This window comes from Eleutherodactylus coqui, chromosome 7 (assembly GCF_035609145.1).
Source record: "Eleutherodactylus coqui strain aEleCoq1 chromosome 7, aEleCoq1.hap1, whole genome shotgun sequence".
NCBI classification, from domain to species: Eukaryota; Metazoa; Chordata; class Amphibia; order Anura; family Eleutherodactylidae; genus Eleutherodactylus; species Eleutherodactylus coqui.
Window position 1 is genome coordinate 221,478,181 of NC_089843.1, and position 26,788 is coordinate 221,504,968.

Genomic DNA, 26,788 nt, shown 5'->3' on the forward strand with positions numbered 1-26,788 from the left:
GCTGCTGTCTGGCTCTGCAGGTTTTTAATAATGGGAAGGACCTGTGATGACATAGTCATGTGATCAGGGGCAGAGGGGAGAGCCCAGGTGACTGATCACATGATGGTGGCATCACCACAAGTCCTGTAAGCACACGGCTGCTGTCAGGGTCCGAATGGCTTAGGACCTGTGATGACATTGCCTTCATGTGATCAGTGGCAGAGCTCAGAGCCCCGGTGACTGATCCCACGATGGTGGCATCTTTACATGTAACTAAGTGAGTGACTATGTCAGATAGGTGGTTGTTAGTATTCCATAGCAACTGAGGCCACGGGGTTTTTTTAGGAGATGTAGCCCACCCGTAATGTGCACAGGGATAAAGGACCTGTGATGACGTCAATCATGTGATCAGGAACGGAGCATGTAACTCACGGATGGACAGGTGGTCGTTAGTATTTTGATTAAAACCAGCGTGGGCAACAGAACGGTACAAGTTTTCCAATAGTTTATTTCAACAAGTCAATTCTGATGTCTGCAAGTCCAAAAATTAAGCATGTTACAGATGATTCCGGCAAGCATCTCTATTAAGGCACTCAGATATGGCACACGCAGCAGACGACCATCTTGAAAATGTCATAATGAAAAAAATGCCCTCAAAACAAGAGGTGAAAAAAAAAAGTGTTTCGAGCATAGATTTTAATTTGATATTAGAAAATGTATTTCCATATTTAGCGTTAATTTTGGAATGTTTATAAAAGTTGACACTGTACATCCGGGATAGCAGTTGTATACTGGTTGTTATCAGGCAAGTAGGAAATCCATTTTAACGAAAACAGGATCAGTGCAAATTGATATTTTTGAGTCCCATTTGAGAGGTTCATATGTGGCAAATGCTGAGCTGTAAACAACGTTTTAATAGGATTAGAGCGAGTGATTTAGGTGTGTTCTCATCAGGTCTGGAGGCTACGGCCATTGTCCTCCCGCGGGATAGCTTGGGACTGTTGGGTACTGGGGAAGAGTCGGTCCCGTTAGATTACCGTACCGGTCTTCATGGCTCGGTGCACTTTTCCATGTCCCGTTATGCCACTCTTCCTGGGCTTTCTGGAAGCTTCCGCCTGCCCCTCTATACAACCTGTGTACCTGGTCAGAAAACAACAAACAAGTTCGTTATCTCACTGAATTGGCTGAAAAATCCCAAGAGCCTCTTCACGTAAACGGTGAGCCTCACGTCTGTCAAGGACTTGCATTTAGTGATGCAGCTGCCCACGTGTGGCCACCGTGACAAGAACGGACAGGTCATTTTTCTACCACTATGCGGAAAAATCCATGTAATCAATTGGATGCTAAAAAGACAGACATTTTGGTGCAGAAACCACCCTAAAAACACTCAGTGGGAAGAGGTTTAGTCGGCACCTCCTTCCCACAACTTGGTTTTTTCTTTAACCCCTTAGTGACGGAGCTTTTTTGCTTTTTTCCATTTCTGTTTTTTCCTACTCCCTTTTAAAAAATCGTAGCTCCTTTATTTATCCATCTACGTCGCTGTATGAGGGCTTGTTTGTTGCGGGACGAGTTGTATTTTTCAGTGGCACTATTTATTGTGCCATATAATTTACTGAAAAACTTTTTAAAAATTCTTAGCGGAGAGAAATGGAAAAAAAAACGACATTCCGCCATCTTTCGGTGCATCCTGTTTCTACGGCGCACAAACTGCAACAAAAGCGACCTGATATTTTTATTCTATGGGTCAGTACGATTACTACGATACCAAACTTGTATAGTATTTTTTTTGCTGTAGTACTTGTATTTTCTTTAAGATATTTAATTTTTTTCAATTATTTTCTGCTGCATCTTTTGCGCGCAATAACTTTTTTATTTTTCCGTCGACGTAGTTGAGCAAGGGCTCATTTTTTGCAGGATGTCCTGAAGTTTCCGATAGTATCAATTTGGAATACATACGACTTTTTGATCGCTTTTTATTGCGTTTTTTCTGGGAGACAGGGTAACTAATAAAAGTGTATTTCAGGCGCTCTTTTTTTTTTTTTCAGACGACGTTCACCGTGCGGGAAAAATAATGCGCTACTTTGATAGATCGGACTTTTACGGACGCGGCGATACCAAATACATATTTTTATTTTAGGATTTTGATTTTTTAATAATGGATATGGCAAAAGGGGGGGGTGATTTAAACTTTTATAACTTTTTTTTTTTTTAACAATTAAAAAAACTTTATTGATTATTTTTTTTACATTACTTTGAAGTCCCCCTGGCGGACTTTAACATGCGATACTTTGATCGCTCCTGCAGTATGACGTAATGCTATAGCATTACGTCATACTGCTTTTTTACAGGCAGTCTTTCAAGCCACCCTGTGTGGATGGCTTGATAGGCAGTCTGCTAAGGCAGCCCTGGGGCCATTCATTAGGCCCCCGGCTGCCATGACACCTGCACGGCTCCCCCGCTCTCACCGCGGGGGGGCCGTGCGGGACCCCCGAACAGCGTTCAGGGGATTTAAATGCAGAGCGCAGCTATTGCCCGCGGGTGTCAGCTGTAATAAACAGCTGATGCCCGCGCTGTATGGAGGGAGATAGCGCCGCTACCTCCCTCCATACACGTCCTGCAACAGCAGGACGTAGTTTTACGATAGGGCCGTCACTAAGGGGTTAAAATATCATTAATCCACAAAAAGTCCTTTTGTGTTAAAGGGGTCGTCTGACTTATTCCATATACCCCCTAAACAGGCTGCCTATATAAAAAAGTGACAAGCTAATATTTCCCTCTGCTAGCTCCCCGCTGTCCATCACCGCCGCTCTGGGTCTCCCCGGACATACTGTTTACAGGCTGCAGCAGCCAATGACAGCTCAGCGATTCAGCATGGCTTAAAGAGCAGCAAAATTTTGGTGCAAAAAAAAAAAAAAAGTTTCAAGCAAGACAACCAAAGATGAGGTATAAAAGTGGGGTTCAAAGATGTGCCACATTAGTAATTCAGCCTATGAGCCACTGCGCTATATTGATGCATTTTAGTCTAATTCTAATACCCCATTTAGACCCAACGATTCTTGCTCAAAATTCGCACAAAAGCCATCTTTTGAGCGATAATCGTTGTGTCTAAACGCGCGGCCATTGTGCAGTTTTCATTAACGATTCGCTCATCGTTGTCTTTCAGCTAGCAGAAAGACAACGATGAGCCTTATTAACACTGTGTGCTGAGTTCTCAGCAGGATACCGCTGATACTATTGTTTCAGCTGGTATCCCTCTAGGAGAACACAGCAGGAGTATGAAGAAGACAGCGCTCCAGCTGTGTTCTGCATACCCTGCTTTGAGCGCTCAGCTGTATACCAGCTGAGCTCTCTGAGAACACAGCAGTTCTCGGAGCGCATAAATGCACACAACGATTATCGCTCAAAAGATTGCCTTTAAGCGATAATCGTTGTGTCTAAATGGGCCTTGATCGGTCCACAATTAAGAAAGTATCTAAACAATTGCCCCATTGTAATTAAATTCAGAGCTTCCTTTTGCTCTGCGGCTCCACTTGGCAAGAAGGACCTCCAGCACAGAGAAGGACAAGAAAACTCCCCCCCCCCCCCACTTTCAATGTTTGAAGGGTTTCTTAGCAATGCATTAAGGCTCAACTTTAAACTCTGCTACTAGATCCGTATGCACCCAGGCTACGTTGTTGCTCCAGTTTGCTTACCCTTTCAGTTGTTGGCGATGGGTCTTGTTGCGTTAAGATTACCAGAAGGTTTTGTTGGGGTTTTTTTAAACAAATATTTTATTTTCCCAGTAAAAATAAAGTCCATTATAAACAGGCAGAGAGATTCCGATATACTGATGTGCGCATCCGTCCACTACAGTGACAGCCCGGCCATTCTCACCATCTACTTAAGGTGGGTCTATCATGTACCCAGCTGTGACAAGACATGACAAATGGGGTTCTCATATGTATAACCAATTATATGGTAGCCATGATGGCTAGTCCCCATCAGTTGTGGACAGAAAGCGGATGAGAAATCACCAAGCAAGAGGAGAACTGTGGAGAACAGTAACAATTACTATTAAGGACAACATTTAAAGTTGAGAACTGTTGGTCCGGGTTTAGCGCCACCAAGACAGCCCGGCCATACTGCTGAGTGGGCAATGATGTGAGGTACACGCCAAATGATACAACCCACCACCCATCCCCCTCCTTCCTAAGCCCAATGATCATAGTGCGGAGAAAAGGACTCAGCATGACTAACCTGATAATTGAGGCCACTTTGCTCAGTTGTTTTTGAATTTTCCCACCCGGTTAACCATAGGGTTTTAATGGCTTATAGGGAACCTGTCTCCGGGTTCATGCTATCCAAACCTCGGGCAGCACGGACCTGGGACAGATATCACGCATTGTGTCCTTTTTTCAGCTTTGACCTCAATGGGAAAACCTTGTGTAAAGACGCGGCGTGCGTCCTCCAAAGTAAGAGGTCCCACTACTCCCAGCCTGATCATGGCACAAATGAATGAAAACATATTTCTGCTTATTTATACCTTTTATTTAACCCTTTAACCCCTTGAGTGGCGGGTTTCCTACCACCCTGTCGTGCCCACCAGGGCAGGTTTTTTAAAATGGTCTAATCATTGAATTTCAACTAGTTTTGCAGTTGCGTCTCAAGAGCCATAACTTTTTCATTTTTCCATTGACATGGCCATATGAGGGCTTGTTTTTTGCGGGACAAGTTGTGATTTTTTAAACAGGGGGGAGGAAAAAAAGAAATGGGGAAAAAAGAAAAAAAGGGGCCATGTCATTAAGGGGTTAAATAATGTATTAACTTCCTTCTCTGGGTCATTACGACGCATGGATACCACATGTGTGATTGTATTTTTGATTTTTTACAAAGTAAAGGGAGACAAGTGTTTTTTTATTTTTTTAATAATTTTTTAACTTTTTTTTTTTTTTTTTTTTTAATTTTTTTTTTTGTCCCTTTAGGGGACTTCCACAGGGACCCATCAGGACCCCTGATCACATTCCGGGGGTCCGATGGTGACAGCCCTTTACATGCTGCAGTGACAACCCTTTACATGCTGGAGTCTATGTGACTGCAGCATGTAAAGGGTTAACACAGCAGAGATCGGAGGTTTTCTCTGATCTCTGCTGTAAGAGCAGGTACCTAGCTGTCCTCTGACAGCCAAGCACCAAGCTCTCCCTGCCACAGAGACCATTGGCTTGCTTCTGAGAAGCCGATGGTCTCTATGGCAACTTGTAAACAAAGCAGGACATTGCCGACATGTCGGCAATATCTTCTGCTGGTTTTTCAAAGCCCTTGCACTGCTCTGTGTGGGTCTGTGCAGGCAGAGCACACTGTCACAGCTTGTGGCATTGTGCTCTGCAGCTCCCATAGTGATACATAGCCCGGAAATCTTCCGGGCTATGTCACTATGAGCAGTGGAGCTCGTCCCGGAAAATTTCCGGGCGTGCCACTCAAGGGGTTAAAGATTGTCGGCATTTATAAAAAATAGTTTTTATAGGAAAAGTCCCCTTAATATAATTAGATTAACCGCTTATGAGGGTTTTTGTGCAATGAGCTGTACTTTTTACTGGCACCATTTTGGGGTTTATCTGCCTTTTTTGACCCCTTTGGCTCCATTTTCTAGTTTTTTTTCTTACAGTATTTAGTGTGCCCACAACATAAGTATGCTCACTCGCCGGAGCCGCTCCCCAGCCATGGTGTACAGTTACACTCAGAGGCGGAACAGGTTAAAGTTATTTCCACTCTTAGGACCCACAGTGATTGGCTGTAATCTGCGGATGAACATAGCAACAAGTGCTCAGTTTCTCTACAGCGCCATCACAGGGGTAAATGAAGTATTACACGATTCCTAATTAAAGCAGTTTGTCGTCCGTGTAACTCAAGGATACGGCGGGATCTTCATACTAAGAGACGCTCTTTGTAGCCACTCTGTCTAGTAGATTTATACCCGGGACTGACGGTAATAAGGGGGCACCCCCTCCGTCTAGAGGAAAAAAGGTTTCTGCCCCGACGTAGGCAGAGAGTTCCGCAGTCTCACGGCTCTTATCGCACTCGCCAGTATGAAGGAGCCCTCGTGGGCTGTGATTCACGGCCCGATATCGTACTGGCCAACATGTGAAATCCCCGTGGATGTGAGGCGTTTTCATGTGAGCACAGCCCTGCATCACTTCGCGGATGAAGGGAATCCGCTGCAGAAGAGGGTCGTGGAGATCTCCCATTGCTTTCAATGGGGTTGCTATACGTGATCTCGCAGCTAGATAGAACATACCGCGATTTGTTTCTCGCATAGCATCACGGTGCTATCCGGGGATTGGAGGGGAGGGGGGGGGGGGTAATAGCTAATGTGTATGAACCCATTTAAAAGAATGGGGTTCCCATCTGTGCATCTTGCAAAACACAAATCTTGTGCAATTTTCACGCCAGTGTGAAGGCAGCCTTACAGTAAAGAACTCCCTCCGGAGGACGCGGTGACGGTGATACGATATAAGAGGTTCTGGACGGCTTTATTGAGCGTTACAATATTACATATTATATCGCTGATTACTCAGGAGGGTCGGTGATCCGGGGATTATTCCAATTGTCAGACTGGAGTCGGGAAGGAATGGTTTCCCTTTAATGAGGTAGAAGCCAATTTTCCAATTTTTTGCTTTTCTCTGGATTAACATGGGCGGAGGATGGAATGGGGGGTGATCCGCCGAACATACTAGGTGCCTCTGTTACTTCAAGGCCTTTGCAAACCTAAACACTGCCTGGAAAGGGTCCCAATAAGAAGGAGGCTCCAAAATCCACAAGGCTCTCCTTCACTTCTGCAGCCAGTGTTTGACTCATGTTGTACACTAGGGCCAAATGCAGATTTGTAAAAACTGCAGAATTGGTGTAATAGGGAGATTTCTCTGATTAACCCCTGCCGGGTCACAGAAAAAAAAATGGAAAGTTTTTTTTCCTGATTTTCATTCTTTAAATTTTACCTCCATATTGTTGCAATTCCTGTGATCTAAAGGGTTAACATTCCCAAATGTGGTTTTGAATATCTTCCCATATCTTAGAAGCCCCGTAATGGCTGAACCTAAAGAGGACCGCCAAGAACAAAGCTTCTACCACCGCGGACATAAAAATAAAGGTCTGAGAATCATCTAAATGGCATTCCAAAGTGACGTCAGATCTGACCAACGGGCCCGGTCACATAGGCCAAAACTGGCCGGGGTGGCAAGTGGTTAATAAGTGTATATACTAAATATTTCTCAGAATGGGCAGCATTTAAGTATAAACCCTTTTATTACAGAGTGACGAGGTGTCACTGATGCTTTGTACTTACCCGGATCAATGCCAGAGCCGTCACCACCGCGCTGACGGTAAACATGACAGCAGGGAACAGCATCACTATTGCAGCCCCGACATTAGTGCTGAAGAAGGACACCGCCGCCAGCCAACCGCTGCAAGAGGAACAGCTGGTTAAACCCCGTTTATAGGTCTCGCAGCCTTCAATGCAAGGTCATCAGATAGTAAAGCTAGTGCAGCGCTGGTCTTGCCATCAATGAGGCCCATTTATCAGGCCCCTGGCTGCTGGACTAGAATACAGATGTGAACACATTTGCACACCGAAGGTCCCCATAGAAGTTAATAGGGGTGCTCACAATATGCCACAAAATGCCAATAACACCTTTGGAACTCATTAGACTGATTAGTCATTTCATTTAGCGCGCCTTAGTTTGCTGCGCGCAATAACCACGCCTTATGGGCGCAAAAAGTACAGTAAAATATGCAAAGCAAAAAAACCCCAAAACACTGTACGTTCAGCAAAAGCCGTTATGCTCATGCGCGCACGAAGACGCATATGCCCATGTGAACCTGCCCTTAGTGACGGTTTAAAGGGGTTGTCCTGCGCCGAAAGGGTTTTGTTTTTTTTTTCAATAGCCTCCCCGTTCGGCGCGAGACAAACCCGATGCAGGGGTTTAAAAAAAAAACGGATAGTACTTACCCGAATCCCCGCGCTCCGGTGACTTCTTACTTACCTTGCGAAGATGGCCGCCGGGATCTTCACCCACGGTGGACCGCAGGTCTTCTCCCATGGTGCACCGTGGGCTCTGTGCGTTCCATTGCCGATTCCAGCCTCCTGATTGGCTGGAATCGGCACACGTGACGGGGCGGAGCTACGAGGAGCCGCTCTCCGGCACGAGCGGCCCCATTCAGAAGGGAGAAGACCGGACTGCGCAAGCGCGTCTAATCGGGCGATTAGACGCTGAAATTAGACGGCTCCATGGAGACGAGGACGCCAGCAACGGAGCAGGTAAGTGAATAACTTCTGTATGGCTCATAATTAATGCACAATGTACATTACAAAGTGCATTAATATGGCCATACAGAAGTGTATACCCCACTTGCTTTCGCGGGACAACCCCTTTAAGGTTAACAAAAACTAAAAGTGCAGCTGACACAGAGACAGATGGGGCCACGAGCCGGTGGCCCTAATCTAACATACCTCCATGCATTCTACATTAATGACATTTCACATCCCTAAGGACAAAAATGACATGAAATAATAGGACATGGTCTCCGAGACTCAAGGGGTCAAGAGTCACTTCCTAGTGGTGAGGGGGTGGGGGGTGAGACTTTGGCGGGCTCACGTCATGTAGCTATAGGGTCCGGGACGACACATGGACAACGTTCTCTTACCAGGCACCCCATCCTGAAATCCCAATGGCTTGGATAACCGATAGAACAAACTGCATTCCGCACACGAAGAAGAAAGTCATGAAGTTGAATGAGCTGTCAGACCTGCGGGAAACGGGAAGGATAAAAGACAGAAACCTGAAGTTAGACGAGGAATGAATGAGGTTTGTTTTACATACAGATCAGGACATTTGTTGGCGCTCCTGAAGAGCCGCGTGCAGCCATGGCGGTTGCCTCTCTGAATCAGCTTCACCAGTACACACTATAGCAGTTGATGGTTCCCGAGATGCACACTTTTGCAAATTATACCCCAATTCAGTTTGCTCAATGTGATCGGCCGCAGGGTTAAAAAAAAAAAAGGTGATTCACAGATTCGGATCAGGTCAGCTGAATCACTTGAAAATCAGCTTTCCCAAAAAGCTTGCTGAATGGTGGTGGTGCCATCTCTTCAATGAATGTGGCTCAGTGGTATTACTGGGGTACTACATGTGCAAATATGTTGAAGGACATCTGCAAGGACTTTCATAAACGTCTTGCCGTCAGATTCGAAGCTAGAACTCCAACATTGTCAGGCAGCAGCGCCAACAACTGAACCACCATGCTTGTTCTTCCACATTTCTTGTCTGCGTTGGTCAGATTTGAACCTAGAACCCCAGCACTGCAAGGCAACAGTGCCAATGACTGAGGGAAAGGAGAAGAAAGTGGAGGAGAAGGAGACTAAGATCCCCTTATCTGGAGAAGCAGCTTGCTAGCACTGTTGCCTTGTAGCACTGGGGTTCCAGGTTCACATCTGACTATAGGCAACATCAGTTTGTATGTTCTCCTTTTGTCTATTCTCTCTTTTCCCTGAAGGCGGGTGTCTGGTGGCTCAGTTGTTCGTACTGCTACCTTGCATTGCTAGACTTCTAGCTTCAAATCTGACCATGGGCAACATCTGTATGAAGTTTTTCAAAGTCCCTGCAGATGTTATCCGTGGTGAGATGTGAACCAGCACTGCAAGGTAATAGTGCTAACCACTGAGCCACATTCATTGAAGAGGCTGCACCACCACCATAATGCAGAGGCTGCACCACCCTACCTGTGGCTGTATTCCTACGCAATTTGGGGGCATTTGGCTGCATTGAGGATTTTCTGGAGGCCAAATCAGTGAACCAGATTTTTCATCCTATTGACTTTAATGGGAATCAGGATTGAACGGTCACAACAATCTTTGGGAAATCTGTCCGATCGCCCCCAACCTGATATTCCAATAATCACTCATCAGTAATCCTATAGTTTTGTGCATACAGCTCCTATAGTCCTCTGTTGGTTACAGACCATGTGGTCTGGGCCTCATATTTGTAAGCGAACGAGCAGGTTAGTAAGAATAAGTCTTTGCCTATTTTCACATAAACTTAGTTTGGTGCCCAACAAAAAGGAGATTAGAGTCTTCATAAAACAGTAAAAATCTAAAGTACCCTTCTGGTTCAAGGATAAAAAGGTTTGTCTCCATAACTAACAAGTAAATGGATGAGTTTCAATATCAGGAATACCTGCAGTAGCTGTCAAAAGTTTGGACACACCTTTACAATCCATGTTCGTTTCTTCTACACTGTAAATTTGTATTTGGGGAATGAGAAATATGAAGTAACACGAGGAGTTAACAAGAAAACCAAAAAAAAGGGTCAAAACAAACCAGAATAAGTTTTATATTTTAGTAACCCTCCTTTGCTTTGATGGCAACTTGTTAATGATACATTCCGAGATCCTCTAGGTGTCTTAACGCTGCCATCTTTAATTCTTATATTGGTCTATGCATTGGTTTCTCTGGATCTGAACCTGATTAGATGGCTTTGCTGTCCTGCTGCAAGCAGCATAAAGGTTGTGCTGTTCGTAAATATATTGGATGGTTTACTTAGGTGTCTGCATGATGGTCTACCTGGATGGCATTCAGGTGTTCTCTGATCTGCACCACGTTCACACAGTTCTGCGGAGCCTCAAGAGAATCCCTTTCTTACTAAACCGGTCTGCCCTTCCTAGGATACACTCTCCAACCAAGGTCCCCACAATGGAGGCAGACCAGCCACCTGCCATATTGTAGTTGCACCTCTGGGTACTGGGTCAGAGTCCAAGGTTAGGCACATTAAATGGAATCTAGGAGTGTAACAAGGTGTATATTGTGCAACATGGCACAGCGCATCCACACTTACTCCATTTAATTCTATGGGACTGCCGGAGAGAGCCAAGTGATTGAACTGCCTGCAGCAATCTCAAAGGACATTCAGAGACCTTCAGGACCCCCATTCCTGATGCTGGTAGGGGTCCTGGCAGTCAGATCCCCACCAGATAGTGATCTCCTATCCCGTGGACAGTGGATTACTTTCGTGTGACAACCCCTTTGGTCTTGGACACATTATTCAAATCCGACGTTATTTTATGTGGTAGGAATGTAATAATTCACAATTATTTTTATGGTGTTCATCATGCAGGACGGATCATGTGAGGACTTTATAGATCAGGTTGTTAACAACGGCAGAACCAATTTTGTATAGTTTTTTCCCCAAAATAAAAAAGTCACAAGAACACAATAAACTATACAAAATTGGTTCTGCCATTGTTAACAACCTGATCTATAAAATCCTCACATTAAAAGTACATTCTCTTTACTATAAGGATTTTATTTGTTTTAGTTCCCAATAAGGGGACTTGAATCGCTTATCTATATCAAGTTCTAATTCTCTAACGTCCCGATGTCGTACAAACATGAAATTTGGCACAAGCATTCTTTAGGTCCTAAATAGGAAAAGTAACTGGGTCACAACTTGAAAATTCATTGCTAATTGCAAAAGTGTTGGCACCCCTATGTAGCGTACCTAATCTAATTCATTAACTTTCCGGTGTCGTACAAACATGAAATTTGGCAGGAGCATTCTTTAGGTCCTAAATGACAAATAGGAGGGTTGGCACATTCTGCAGAGGGACATCGGTACATGCAGCCTGAGGAGAATCTAATGCTCCTCTATATGTATACATATTTTATTCCTCGGTTACTCTAAAGTAACCTTTACTTCCTAAAATTCTCTGTGCGAACAACTCAAACACCTGTATCAAATTAAGATAGATAGATGACACCTCACTGACTCAACACTAATTCTCTAACTTCCAGATGTCGTACAAACATGAAATTTGGCAGGAGCATTCTTTAGGTCCTAAATAAGAAAAGTAAAGGCGGGGGGGGGGGGGGGGGGGTCACAATTTCAATATTCAATTCTAAGCGTGAAAAACTGAAAATCTACGAAACATGAGAGGAGTCATTTTCTTAGAAACCATAAAGCCTAGGGAAATGATTTGTGTACCGAGGAAAATCTAACTGACCTTAATGTGTACATACCGAGGAGAATCTACCTCCCCTCCATGTGTATATGCCGAGGACAATCTACTTCCCCTCTATATGTATTTACCAAGGAGAATCTGCCTGACCACTATGCATATACTGAGTAGAATATAGCTGACCTCTATGTGTATATACACTGAAAGGCTGTAAAGTACATAAGGACGCGGCCATGGACTGCAGGGATGGAGTCTTTAAGGCTAAGAAGGGGCTGCAACTTCCAGTCTGGAGGTAAATTTGAATAAAACGGGGAGTTCCCTTTAAGGGTATAAAGTGATGAGTGGGAGGGGTGGTACATTCTGCAGAGGGACATCGGTACATGCAGTCTGAGGAGAATCTAACGCTCCTCTATGTGTATACATATTTTATTCCTCGGTTTCTCTGAAGTAAAACCACTTCATAAAATTTTCCATGCAAACAGGTAAACACCCGTATCAAATTAACTTAGGCGAAGCCGGGTATATCAGTTAGTATAGTATATGTATTATGCCTGCAAGCAACTATAGATGGCATACACAGAAGCAGTTCGGACTCCAATTGCCATAGCAACCCATTAGAAGATGACGATGATGGGGTAGACAGCATTTCTCCTCCGTCAGCCATTTAGATGCTGCCGTCGCTGAGAACCTGTGCCATCATTCTGCCTTCTTGGCAGCATCCTGTGTGTGGCACAAGTCATCATGGGATTAATACTGCCTTCCAGTAACTTCTCTCCAACCCTTCGTCCACAGGAAGTTTGAATCCACGTTGGGCACCAAATTGTTTTCAGGAAAAGTGCATATTTGCGTAACTAATAAAGGATGTGTCAGTAATCAGTTGCAGCCAGGAGTATCTTTACTGGGTTCGGCATAAGGATGGGCCACCAGCTACTCTTGATCTGATATAGTGTTTTTTTTAATAAACCATCAGATAAAAGACTCACCTGAAAGCTTTGTAGGCGGGTCGGAACCAGCACACATACCCGCAGGGACTGAACATGACCAGCCACAATATAGCCAAGCCAAAGTTTACCCCATAACCTCCAGCAATCCACCAAGCAAGGCATGCAACCAAGTTCACAGCAAGGGTCAGGCAATAAACTGAAAAACAAAAGAAGCCATATGAGGTCTACTTATACTGAATCAGCACGATAACAATGGACGCCTCTTGGGGAATGAAGACATCAATCAATAGAGGATCCCACAGAAATGTTCAAAAATTATTTGACTCAGTCACTTCTAAGGGGGAGCAGAGGGGGTGGAGGGGACATTCTTAACAAAAAGCAACTTATATTAACAACCAACCCCCCTGGACAGCCAATCGCAGCCAGACAGCCCATCCGTGACAGCCATGTACCCAAGTACGTAGACGGTCGCCTTCAGCTCTACGCTCAGTGCCACCGAGCCCATCTGTGAGAAGCCTACCATGCCCTACAGATCTAGACTACAATGACGTGGGCACCGCAGTACATATCGGGTACGCCAGACGTTCTACACCATTACTGATAGTCAGAAGGGGTGGGAGGCCATTACATATTTCCTTGAGGAAGCACATGATCTCCCATGATTTTACCGTTGATCGTATTCTATTTATTTTGATCCATTACAATTTTATACACAGAAATGAGTTTAATCTACAAATATGGAGTCCAGGTTCATGCCACGCTGCACTGATAGGTGGGAGGAGATCGTGAGCTTCCCATCTTGGCAGCTTTTATTGATGTGGGGTTAACCTACGGGGTTAAACGACAATAGGAATAAGAATACATCTGGGGAAGATGAAGAACATAAAAGGTTACCTATTATAATACAATATGGTGATGATGAAAGGGATTAGAAAATATTGAAAAAGGTTAAGTTTGGGTGGTTTTGTGGCAGGATGATTAAAGCATTGTGTAGCAGTGAGAGCAGGCGATTCTTGAATTGGATTGGTTATCATCTAGAGGTTTGAGCAGGGAGACTACCTTAGGGTGAAGTCACACGAACGTATATCGGCTCGGTTTTTACGCCGAGCCGATATACGTTGTCCTCGTGTGCAGGGGAGGGGGGGGGGGGGGGGGGGGGGGGGAGCATGGAAGAGCCAGGAGCAGGAACTGAGCTCCCGCCCCCCTCTCTGCCTCCTCTCCGCCCCTCTGCACTATTTGCAATGGGGAGAGGTGGGACAGGGGCGGGGCTAATTCTCGGAACTTAGCCCCGCCCCTTCCCATTGCAAATAGTGCAGAGGGGTGGAGAGGGGGACGGGAGCTCAGTTCCTTCTCCTGGCTCTTCCATCCTCCCCCCCTGCACACGAGGACAACGTATATCGGCTCGGCGTAAAAACCGAGCCGATATACGTTCGTGTGACTTCACCCTTACCCGTATTTTAATAAGGGATGTTCGAGTGTCTTATTGAGTGGACATTATAAGCTTGTAAGGCTTTACTGGCGATGACAATCCCCACACTGGTTACATGTACGTCCTCCAGCATCAGGGATTGTGCAGAAAACGGGCCGACCCATTCTATACATAGCGGGTACCTGCGGTCTTTGACAGCCGTCACTCACCCAGAACAGTCCCGATCAGCGCTCACACTGGTTGGGGCTATTAACACTTTAAATCTTGCTATCAATTCTGACAGCAACACTTAAAATGTGCTGATCAGAGTTCAGGGGTCCCAAATGCCTCCCCTACCACAATGAGATCACAGCTGTCATGGCCGCCCAGGGCCTTCTGAAGAGCCCCAGGAGTTGCCGTGTGTATTAGGACAGGCCTGTCTATTAATAGAGTGCCAGCAGACATACTATATACTGCAATACTGAAGACGTACTGCAGTTACAAAAAATATATCACAGGAGCGGGCGAACACCAGATGGCTGATTAAATGTATCACTGGAGGGTTCGAAGAGGTACTAAAACGGAACTTTTAATAAATACTCATAAAAGAGGCTTGACAAGCAAGTCTCAGAAAAGACACATATAAAACATAAATGAAGCACGCCTTATGCGGAAAACCCACAACTACAGTCTACACAGGGGAAAGGCCGTATTCAAGGAGAGAAGATGAGAGCGCTATACATACTGAACTCTGAGAGCGTCAAAAGAAACAAAACGCTGACTGAAGTTTAATTAAGTGAGCTGTAACCGTTAGAGAGGGTCAATCAGACGATTGCATGAAGAATCGTTCATAAAAAAGGGACTTCAATAAATTAAAGCGACTATCGCCACAAGGCCCCCAGCTGGATTGGTGCGAAGGATAGAAGTAGATCCCTAAGCGGCACAAAACAAAAGGGCTGGAGGGTACTTTTGCGGATAAGTGATCCACTGAGATAGAGAAAATCTGAATCACGAAGCTACAGTGGGATCAATAATCCATCTTAAACAAAAGAGGAGAATTTGGACGTAGAAATAAAGTAGAATGTGCGCGGTTCAACGCGTTTCCGCTGCAGAGGGCGTAGCATCATCAGGAACCTTAATTCCGTAGACAAACGTCAAACATTGTAAAACTCAAAGTTCCTAGGCTGATAAAACATATAGATTCAATCAGCTATAGAGGAAATTTAGAGAGTTGTGAGAGGAGAGATAGACAATACTATCATTCATAGAGGAGTTAAAGTTCCCCAGAGATTCCCCCCTGTAGTAATGAGAACGAAAATAACAAATGGTAGCAGCAGCAGCCCCAGTGGTAGGCTGGCGGCTAATGACCCATTGTGTGTCTTACATGGGTTTAAATAGTAATCTGGATCCTCCCTTATTAGAGAGTGTGATGTCCTTAAGCCAATAGGAGCAGAGTGAGATGGAGGTCCGCCTATCGGGGAGGTGCAGTCATGTCAAATTTGTATAGGCATTAGCAGAAGGATCAATCAGGACCAATAAGTACTATAGAGTCCATGTCTAATGCCCATGAACAAAGGACGTATTCTGGCCTGGTTTACTAATGTCCTTATGATAAACAGGGTATACGATACCTCTGTCGGCTCCAGTGTGTTGTCGCCGTTGCTAGGGAGCTCCGCAATGCGTACGCTCTCTCATAGACTTGTATAGGAAAGCCACGCACGTCAATAAAAGGAAGAAAACAAAAGAAAAAAAAATCTGATTTTTGTGCGGCGCAGTCTTCAGAGGAAGACACTGCAGAAGAGAATAGAAAATACATCAGCCGTCCCAGTCACCTTCCCCAACGGCACCGTACCTTACTTTATGGTCCTTAAAATAACTTGGGAGGGCGCAGTGCGACCATAGACAGACAAAAGGAGAACCCCTATAGGGTGGGTGCCATGTCCCCAATGAACATGACGAGAAAGAGATTTCCTTTCCTTACAAAATCTAGGTTTCTCGTCTGTATCATTGGGGGGGCAGCTTTGACCTTGGGACGTTCTAGAGCAGAACCCAAGGGGGTGGGGAATATAAGCTGCCGCATGTGTAAAGAAGCGTAATCAGCTCTTTACCCGTGACTGGCGTTAATGGGTGCCGAGGCATCCAGCATGCTCAGAGACGGAGCAAAAAGGGGTCTGAGAAAATGGAAACCATCTCCCCACCGGGAAAAAAGGCTCTCGATGAGGAGCTTCCCATGAGGCACCTGTTGTCCGAGAAATATGTGCCGTAACACAGCCTAAACATATGAGGTCCCTGGCATGGTAACCCTGCACTGCCGCGAAGCAGAGCCAGTGCGAGGAACCCACTTTGGGAACTCAAGGATCCACTAGTGTCTTGGGAAGCACCAGCAGAGAGCCAGTGTGACTGAAGAATGGCACTAGAGAGGGGTAAACTTACGATCAAGCCCACTTGTGACCGGCTCGTCCCATGGGACTAGACTTCATTAACGTGGACCACATGCAGTGAGGCAACATGCAGCAGGACGATAATGACGACCATCTTTTGGCAACAAAGAAGTTCAGCCCAATAGATCCTCCCTCTTAGAAGAGAGACGAGTAGACTGGGCGAGCTGGACGTGACGTCAGCACCATCAGAAGAGGGGGAGGAATGAAACTTAAGAGCTGGGGCCCTCTAGCAGGCAACCTAGTTGAATATCAGGGTCCGCTGGAGCCCAGACTGTAAAGACCCGGCTAGGCAGGTTGTCGTAATGACAGCACCGCTACTGAAGGGTTAGTAGGAAGCATCCTAGGTGGATGCATGGGAGCTACTGCAACCAGAGGGAATGGGAGATGGAGACACATGGCTCCAAAATACTAATAGTATCAGCCTTCTGCAGAGGGTATGTAGCAAGTGGGAGGGGCCAACTCATTTGTCTGCTTAGTGTCCGCCTCCAGTCAGCAGGCGCTATATACCCAAGGTCAAAGCTGTGTCCCCCAATGATACAGACGAGAGAAAAAAAAATCCCAGTGCATTGCATGCCAAGATAGTATATGTGAATTTGCCGGCACGTTCGTGTGAGAGCGGTCTTATTGTTACTTTCCTTTTAGTCCTCATAGGGGACTTGATTTGGCTATACTTAGTATATTGTATTTTTACAGACACAATAACACCTGAACGGCACCTTGTAATCTCATTGCGGGGGAGGAGGGGGCAGTTTGGGAGACATAGGGAGTCTTTCCTGCTAATTGGGCCATTTAAATGCCGTGTCAGAATTGACAGCAGCATTCAAATGGTTAACGGCTGAGATCTGCCACCGGCTCAAAGATAGCCGATACCAGTCGTATATGGAGTGGGCTCACTCCATAGAAACCCCTCGCACATCCCATGTACATGCTGGATATTATCAAGGGGTCAAAAGACAAATACAACAGCGGGGGTCCGGCATGAAGGATACAGGAAGGCGATTGGCATTGGTTTACCTTCATTTCCAAGTGCCAACGATCATCGAGGGGTTTTGATGGGCAATATGTCATTTATTCTGCATTACTGCTGGCAGCGGCTCCTGTTTGTACGAGGGGATGTGCTGCTCACAAATGTGTTTACACTGGGAGAAAAGATGCAATTAACACCAAACAAGCGTTTTATCATTTGGTCTCTGATCACCAGACAACGATGGGAATGAAGGTTTGCATGAATGATCGTTGGGCAATGGTGAAGAGACGGCCTTCAATCTCAGTCTGGTGAGCCGGTAACACTGGGCAGAGGATTGGAATGACAGGAGATCTACCGACCGCCAAGCCGCAGGTTTTATGAACTGCACCGGAAATGACAATGACGTATGTCTGCGAGGGTTAAAGACGACAGCGGTTCGTTCATCCAGGGGTGATAGAAGTGCACCCAGGACCCACGAAGGAGCCGCCTTAGCCATCTATATTTTGACATTGGTCTTGAGTATTGGTGAATAGGAAGGTTCAGAAAACATATCTGCCTTCCTGCCACAAAGTATCCACCCTCCGCCCTGAACCCTCCATAATTGTGTTACCAGGCAGGTGAACATTGGGACTGAGAGATTCTGTAATGGACCATCTCCTATTCTACTTTCCAAGTGATGCTAAGTGTGTTCCAAGAGGTGAATCTAGTAGTGACTACAAGACCCGATCCGTGCCCAGGCACAGACGGCACAAGACCCGATCCGTGCCCAGGCACAGACGGCACAAGACCCGATCCGTGCCCAGGCACAGACGGCACAAGACCCGATCCGTGCCCAGGCACAGACGGCACAAGACCCGATCCGTGCCCAGGCACAGACGGCACAAGACCCGATCCGTGCCCAGGCACAGACGGCACAAGACCCGATCCGTGCCCAGGCACAGACGGCACAAGACCCGATCCGTGCCCAGGCACAGACGGCACAAGACCCGATCCGTGCCCAGGCACAGACGGCACAAGACCCGATCCGTGCCCAGGCACAGACGGCACAAGACCCGATCCGTGCCCAGGCACAGACGGCACAAGACCCGATCCGTGCCCAGGCACAGACGGCACAAGACCCGATCCGTGCCCAGGCACAGACGGCACAAGACCCGATCCGTGCCCAGGCACAGACGGCACAAGACCCGATCCGTGCCCAGGCACAGACGGCACAAGACCCGATCCGTGCCCAGGCACAGACGGCACAAGACCCGATCCGTGCCCAGGCACAGACGGCACAAGACCCGATCCGTGCCCAGGCACAGACGGCACAAGACCCGATCCGTGCCCAGGCACAGACGGCACAAGACCCGATCCGTGCCCAGGCACAGACGGCACAAGACCCGATCCGTGCCCAGGCACAGACGGCACAAGACCCGATCCGTACCCAGCCACAGACGGCACAAGACCCGATCCGTACCTAGCCACAGACGGCACAAGACCTGATAGATATATACATAACCACAGATGGCACAAGACCCGATACATACATAACCACAGATGGTAGATCCTCCGCACCAGAGTCCTGTGTTCAGCTGGGATGTCATCCTCAAAATTTTGGTAGAAACAGGGACGAAGAGGGATGAATTTAGGCAGTGGAGGAAAATTGTTTGTATGATCTAAATACAATGCAAAAATAAGGAATGTGAGAAATCTCCAGTTACTCATCTACATTAAAATGTTACGATTGGCGTACAATTCTTTTACCATTTTGTGAATTTATGGAGCAACAAGAGTAAACATAATACAGCTTTGTACAGACATACATAAAATAGTCCCTTCTTATGACAGTTCTACCTTTCACTAAGTTTATCCTCTCACTAAGTGTGACTGTTCTGAATGCATCTCACAACCATTCTAAATCCTACTTGGAGCCGACAGAGACCAAGAAACAAACAGCGCTGTCTAAAGTGGAGCAGCTCTGGTCTGGTTGAATTGGAGGCTCTTTAAGGAGTCATCTCTTCTTGGAGGCAGACATCGACTGCTCACATACAGTTTGCACACTCATGACTGCTCATCTACAATGGAAGTGTAATGCGCGCCAGTTGACATTCTGTATGGATAGGTGCTCATTGTTGAGGACGTGGTGATGGCATACATGGGCCCTGTTGTGCCACCCCTCTGCCCATCAGAGAGTTGTCCAGACCCATCGCTCTGTGTATGGGGTCCAATAATTCAGTGATAAGTCTCCTTCAGAGATGAGATTAAAGATTCAGGTCATAGAGGTCTATTGAGGGGGAAGAAGGAGGCAGCGGACCGCAGGGTCACACAAAGGCTGGAAGCATTTCTCATGGCGTTAACAAGTGGTCTACCATCTCTCCAGTGTTACACAATTACTACTATCATCTCCGGTACAATGTCCTCCATGTTACTTGGGGCAGACTCACCTGCCATCTAGTTGTCTTTCAGCAGGTTCAAGGCTGGCGCACCTGTTGTGACAAGGGGATATAACATTGTGAAGGTTTTAAACAGGTGACTTAGGATGCAGATCTGAGGCTCCTGGAAAATGACTTCATATCAACACATCTGGAATCGCATTTCCACTTTTTGATCACAGATATAACCCACCTTCACTAAATGTTGTATGATATGTGAAGAACGAAGTCCGGGACATCCGCATGTGATGAGCGCAGCGAATGCTATGGCTCTATTCCCCGCTGTGGATAAAAACCAAAAACATTTAGGGTTCACTGTGCTCATTAACCCCTTAAGGTTGCAGCCTATTTTGGCCACGAGGACGCAATAAATTTTCGGGGGGGATTATCATTTTTACTTTTGAAAAGTCGTAACTTTATTTTTCCGTATGAGGGCTTGTTTTTTGTGTGGCGAATTATGGTTTTTATTGGTACCATTTTTGGGTGCACATAATGTATTGCAAAATGATTATTTTTATAGCAGGTAGAAAAAACGCATCAATTCTGACATTGTTTTTAAATTTATTTTTTATGTCAATCATACTGCAAAAGTGGCAACACATTTTTTCTGCAGATCCGTACAATTACAACAATACCAAAAATTATAATTTTTTTTTTTTTAGGTTTTTCAACTTTTGCGCAGTAAGAACCTTTTTTTGGAAACTATTTTTACATCGTTGCATTCAAAGTTCCATAACTTTATTTCTCCATGGACGGAGCTCTGCGACGGCTTCTTTTTTGCGTCACAGGCTGTAGTTTTTATTGATACCATTTTGGGTTACATATGGTTTTTTTAAATCACTTTTATTACGCTTCATGGGAAATAATAAAACAAACAAAATAAGCATTTTGCCCCTATTTTTTATGGCTGTTGCTGCGCAGGATAAACAGGGTGCTCAGGTTGTAGTTCAGGTCATGTACAATGTGGGGCTTTACTTTTTTTATACAATTAGGTGAAAATGAGCAAAATTTGTGTTATATAACCCGAACCATAGCAACTAGGATAAAGCATTGCAGGACATCTGAACTGCAACGCCTTACCGCTTGTAATAGCGATCATAGGCAATGTCAAGCCAGGATACCAGTACCTGACGTCCTGTTGCCATGGCAACCTGCCGGCCCTCCACGATTATATCGCAGAGGTCTGATGACATCACAGAGGGAGCGCCCTCCCTCTGTGAACCCTCTACATAGATTGCGGCATGTGGGGGGTTAACAGTGGAGTTCTCTGTCCTCAGGACTATAATAGAGTTCATTTGGTTCCCCACACCGGCCGATGTTTCGGAAGAAAAAGCGCCACACGCAGTATTTTTTTTTTTTAGTATGTTGAGCCGGATCTACGACAGGACCTCCGTCCGGAGCTTCCAACGCACTTGTGAAACTACTCAGTACTGAACCCCAGATTGAACAGGTTTGTTGATTTAACAAAAAAGGCACAACTGCAATTGTCGGATCCCATTTTCTTTGACAGAGGAAAAAAACAGCATAGGAAAGTGCTATTATTTCCATGAAAAAGGACAAAAATTGACAGAACAGACAAAGTAAGAAATTGTGAGCCCTAAAAACCCCATTAAAAAAACCGAGAAGTTACAAGGTTTATCTAGTTGTAAACTATGGATGGCATGTCGTTAGGATAGGCCATCAATAGTAGATCGGCAGGGGTCTACTTGCCAGGATCACTGCTGATCAGCTGTTTGCCAGATGCCAGATTAGTGTTTTCCTGCACTGAACTGATTTCTGCAGGAAGCAGACAGCTCCATTCTCTTTGCAGTGGCCAGGCTTAGTATTGCACACAAAATTCTCATTCACTTCAATGCTTACAATACCAAGTCTGATAATAAGCGGGGAGAGCAGACATACGCCCGGCTCCCTCAGAGCTCAGTGACATGATCGTAGTATGAAGACTAGAAACAACTACCACTGGCTGAGAACAATAAGGGGAAACTTGTGCTGCCTAATGGCAGCCTTACCCACTGTAGACCAGCAGCTGGAGCCCCCTGAGAATGTGCCCGGCAGTCTAGCAGCACCAGGAGGTGAGCAGCAAGCAGCCCCCACCTTCCCCAACACACTGGGCCACAACCCCGAGTGTGGGGAAGAGAGGGGGCATGGCCAAATCAAGCCTGAAGCCAGGGGCTCAATTAATAGTAAGGCTGGAGGCCTCCAAGCATTCCCCGCTCTGAAAATGAGCGGCCGAGGACCAGGACAGGTAGAGCCACGGAAGAGCGTCCTGAGCTGTGGTTGAGCTGATGCAATAGCAGTTGCTCAACATGAACATGTCAGATATCCCTCTCCTAACCACATACATGACATCAGATGTCTGGGAGCCACAACTGGTAAAGGTAAGGGAGCAGGGGCCACAGGACATGCAGACGGCAAGATCAGGTGTCCAGACCATCTTCAGGAAGCATGCATGACACAACCACCAAGTTCTGAGAGGGATAAATATCTCTGGTAACCTCTAGTAATAGCGGCTGGTATATATGAGCAGCAGACCGGTGGTGATTGGCTGGCTGGAGAACTCCACACCCAGCCAGCTCAATTATCCCACAGCTGTGGAGGTGTGCACCAGGTAACCCATAGAACTACAGGTCCCAGGAGCAACACATAACACGGCTCTCCAAATCACAATGTGACCTCCTTACACAGATTTCTCTATGGCCGAAGGCCTCCTGCCCACGGACGGCTCGGGAGCCCGCAGCGGAGTTCGACTCTGTGCCCAGCCGGCATTTGCAGTATTTTCTTCTTTCCAATTGGTTTCCGCTCGTGTCCACGAAGAATTACTTTTGATTTGCAGGCTAAGGGCGGTATTTGTTGCGGACACCCACTCTGCATTCCGCAATTCTAATCCGCCCGTGTGCGTTCACCCTTATTCACGCGAGCGTTCTTTTGGGACTATTTTGCTGTGATAAAACGTCGACCAGACATCGCGCCCATCTGAAGCGCTGGATTTCAATGCATTCGGTCAGATGGGTGATTTTTCGGTGTGTAAAATCAGCCGTTCAGAAAAGATTACACGTATGCTGCGATCAGCCGGCGGCTCCCATAGGCTTCTATGGGAGCTTCTATTGCCACGATCAGCCGGCAAAGGGAGGGGGAGAGAGGTTAGTATCGCTAAAGTATCCCCCCCTTGGCCAACGGAATTCGGGGCCTTATGAATGGGCGAGAAAACGTAAGATTTAGCCGCGATTTGGCCACAGCTTTCCCTCTTCCATGCAATTCTTGCCCGCGTTGCGGGCAGCCGAAAATCACAGCACCCATAGGAATAAAGCCTATGGCCGCCTGCAGACGGCCGGGTCGGATCCGGCTACAAGAATTCTCGCAGCGGTACCCAACCCGACCCCCTGCAGAGAGCAGCGCTGGCACTCACCTCTCCCACGGCCCCGGCTCTTTCTTGTGCCGGCTGCCGGGCAGCCTGTGTATGCGCAGAGCGGAGCCGGTGAGTGAAGAAATAGAGCATGCCGCGATTTGTTTGCCGCATTTGTTAACACAATCCTATGGCAGCTTCCAGGGGCGGAAATCCTGCCGCAGAATTTCCATGACTAAACACCATGACTTCCCTTAACCCCTTAGTGACCTGCAGCAGCAGCCCCGACAAGCCACGCGAACGATAGGGGCCATTAACCGTTTAAATACCACTGTCAGAATTGACAGTGACATTTAAATCCCCCGTTCGATATTCGAGGGTCCTGTACGGTCCCCTGACGATGAGATTGCAGGGAGCCGTGCGGGTGTCATGGCAGCCGGGGGCCTTCTGAAAGGCCTCAGTGCTGTCTTGGCAGTATACCTATCAAGCCATCTCCGTGGGGTGGCTTGATAGACTGCTTGCCAGATCGCATTACATCATACTGCAGAAGCGATCAAAGCAACGCTAGTTGTGGTTCCCTAGAGCAGCTAAAAGAAAAAGGGCAGAAGAGCAGATTTGGTGACGTGAAAAAATTGCGCCGTGAAAACGAGATTTTTTTCATGCTGCGTCTAAAGATAGGTCTTGACCTATCTTTTGCTGAAAAACGCTGGGAGCTCCTATAGACTTCCATGGGAGCTGAAAAAAATGGCGGGGGAAGGAGTTTACCTGTGTCTGGCGCTAGAAAAAGAAGACAGCTGCCTCTATTGCAGCATTAGTAGTTAGTCCGAGGATTTCTGCCGACCGATGGAATTTCGCGTTGCAGCGTATTTTTCACACGATACGCCCGTGTGAATGGACAAGGAAAAGTTCGGAACGCGATCACGGCTATTCTTCGTTGATGTGGTCAGCCTTAGGGCTCATGCCCACAGAAATCCGCGCGTTGTCCCAATGTTCATGCTGTGAGATTCCACAGCGTGAAAAAAACGCGGCATGGTGTATTTGTCACGGGAATGCGCGGCCGGCTTCCATTGTAGTCAATGGAAGCCAGCAGTCTTGCTATACTTCCGCTGTATTGTGTGATTACACGTCCCCGCCGGCCGCCTCATGCGCTGTACTGCGTATGCACGTCAGCGCATCAGGTGGGACGTGCACAGCGGATCCGGGAGGCGAGCATGGGGCCTTTGTGCGGAGGCGCCGTGACGGACTCCGCTGCGATATTCCGTTGGCCGTCGGCATTAGCCCTTAGGCTTTCAAATATCCTACCTAACTTAATCCAAAATGACCAGGTAGGCTTCATCAAAAACCCCTCCCTACTTTACCTCTGGATGCAGGGAAGGCAGTGGGGATAGCGGCAGGTCACCGGGGATGCTTACATGATGCACTCAAAAAACTTCCAGGGAAATGTCCTCTCAGCCAGCGGCGTACCCCAATCCTCGTCAAACCCCTAGCTCTCGCTTTCAATAACTATTAAGATAATTAATACATTTGCTGAGGTGTCTTACTAGAAGGCCTCTTTCACTCGGCCAAAAGATGCATGAGCGAGAAAAAGCGCGACGAATTCTTGGCTAAAATTCACGTTTTCTCGCCAATTCACGCGGCCGGGTGCGGTGTATATACGCAGCAGCCCGGAATTCCTTCAGTTGGGGGAAATGCTCAGCATTGCTTCTATTAGCCAGCTGACGTGGTATAGCAGCACTAGCCGCTGCTAAACTACCTCCCCTCCCCTCTCATAGAAGCCTATGGGAGCCGCCAGCTGAGCGCGGCCGCAAGATAGGACAGGGACCTATCATTTCTGGCTGCGTCAAAACATTGGCCGGTGTATTCGGCTGCCGGACATTTTTACGTGGCCAATAATCACCATGTCAATGAATGCTTCACGTGGTCGCGATAAAACGCTTGTGTGAATAAGGCCTCCGGGTAAGGTCATAAAACCTTCATTCAGGAATTACAAAAACCAACCTCATCTTTATTAACAGCCGTGTATAAATGTCCTTGGGCTGGTGAAGCTCTCTCACCTGGGGGGTTCACTTAAAGGGGTTGTCCCGCGGCAGCAAGTGCAGTTATACACTTCTGTATGGCCATATTAATGCACTTTGTAATGTACATCGTGCATTAAATATGAGCCATACAGAAGTTATTCACTTACCTGTTCCGTTGCTAGCGTCCTCGTCTCCATGGTTCCGTCTAAATTCGCTGGCGGCTTGCTTTTTTAGACGCGCTTGCGCAGTCCGCTCTTCTGCTCTGAGCACGAGCCGCTTCAGTGTGCTCGCCGCTACAGCTCTTCTGCGCATGCGCAGATGAGCTGTATCCTCACGGGAGCGCGCTGGAGCGGCCATTCTGCTACCATCCTCTCTTAGAGGAAGGTGCAGAGCCGCCCAGCCGCCCAGGTAAGTGATGGGTGACGGACTGACGGGGGTGACGCGTGACGGACTGCCGCTGTGGCCCCGGGGGCTAGCGCGGGGGAGCCGGGGGCTAGCGCGGGGGAGCCGGGGGCTAGCGCCGGTTACCTGCTGCCTGGCGGTGGGTGACTGGTCGGCCGCGTTCAATCCCGGGGTCCGGTCGGCGGCTGCGGGGCGTCTGGTTGTCAGGGAGACACAGCTGGTAGCGTCTCCGGAGCGCGCACGTCGGGCTACAGCAAGCGACGGGAAAAGAGCCGGCGGCCATCTTGGGGAAACTTTTTATAAGTTGGTGAAACGCTGGAACTGTAAGTACAAACCAGCTAGAAAAGTCATTTACAGGGGGGCTTAGTAATGTATGCTTAATTAGGGGGACTGGGCAAAAACAAAAATTTCACGGCTTCCTCGAGACAACCCCTTTAACATAGTCTTCTCCTAAATTATTGGACACATTTAAACCCCCCGCTTGTATCTAATAAAACCTATGGAAGTCCAGCAGTAAAAATAATAATAATTCCTAAAATAATATATCTTTCCGAAATCTCCCCATCCCAATCCAATACCTCAAGAATAGTCAGATCGGATGTACTTTTTCTCCACCAATTCCCATCAGTCATCCATTGCTCCAGAGCGGCTGTCTTAGACCTTTACGGCTTAGTGATCGGGTCTCTACTGGAAGGTTTAGGCCAGGAGAACAACCTCTAAGATGTTACTTATTAGCTTGTCTAAGTCTAAATTCCGATCCGATCCGATTACTTTGCTCGCTGCTTCAAGTGTCTGGAATGCGGCAACATATCCTGAGACATTCATCGCCTTTCAATTGCAAAAATTTGAGCGAGATTTATTAGAAGTGGCAATCGGAGAGATTTCTCTCT

At 46.9% G+C, this 26,788-nt stretch overlaps 1 protein-coding gene across 5 annotated transcripts in view; it reads right to left on the reverse strand.

The window, feature by feature from the left end:
- Positions 1-469: 469 nt before the first annotated feature.
- SCAMP4 (secretory carrier membrane protein 4) overlaps positions 470-26,788 on the reverse strand; it is a 40,625-nt gene continuing 14,306 nt past the window's right edge. For 3 of the 5 annotated variants that reach the window (XM_066574460.1, XM_066574459.1, XM_066574458.1), the window contains exons 3-9: positions 20,329-20,417; positions 20,148-20,189; positions 19,251-19,379; positions 12,945-13,101; positions 8,656-8,757; positions 7,298-7,415; positions 470-1,119 (exon numbers count right to left, since the gene is read on the reverse strand). In XM_066574460.1, coding sequence (XP_066430557.1) covers positions 943-1,119; positions 7,298-7,415; positions 8,656-8,757; positions 12,945-13,101; positions 19,251-19,379; positions 20,148-20,154 — 690 coding nt within the window. In that variant the 5' untranslated portion in view covers positions 20,155-20,189; positions 20,329-20,417 and the 3' untranslated portion in view covers positions 470-942. The remainder of the gene's footprint in view (positions 1,120-7,297; positions 7,416-8,655; positions 8,758-12,944; positions 13,102-19,250; positions 19,380-20,147; positions 20,190-20,328; positions 20,418-26,788) is intronic. The other 2 variants (XM_066574462.1, XM_066574461.1) reach the window with 1 other exon arrangement.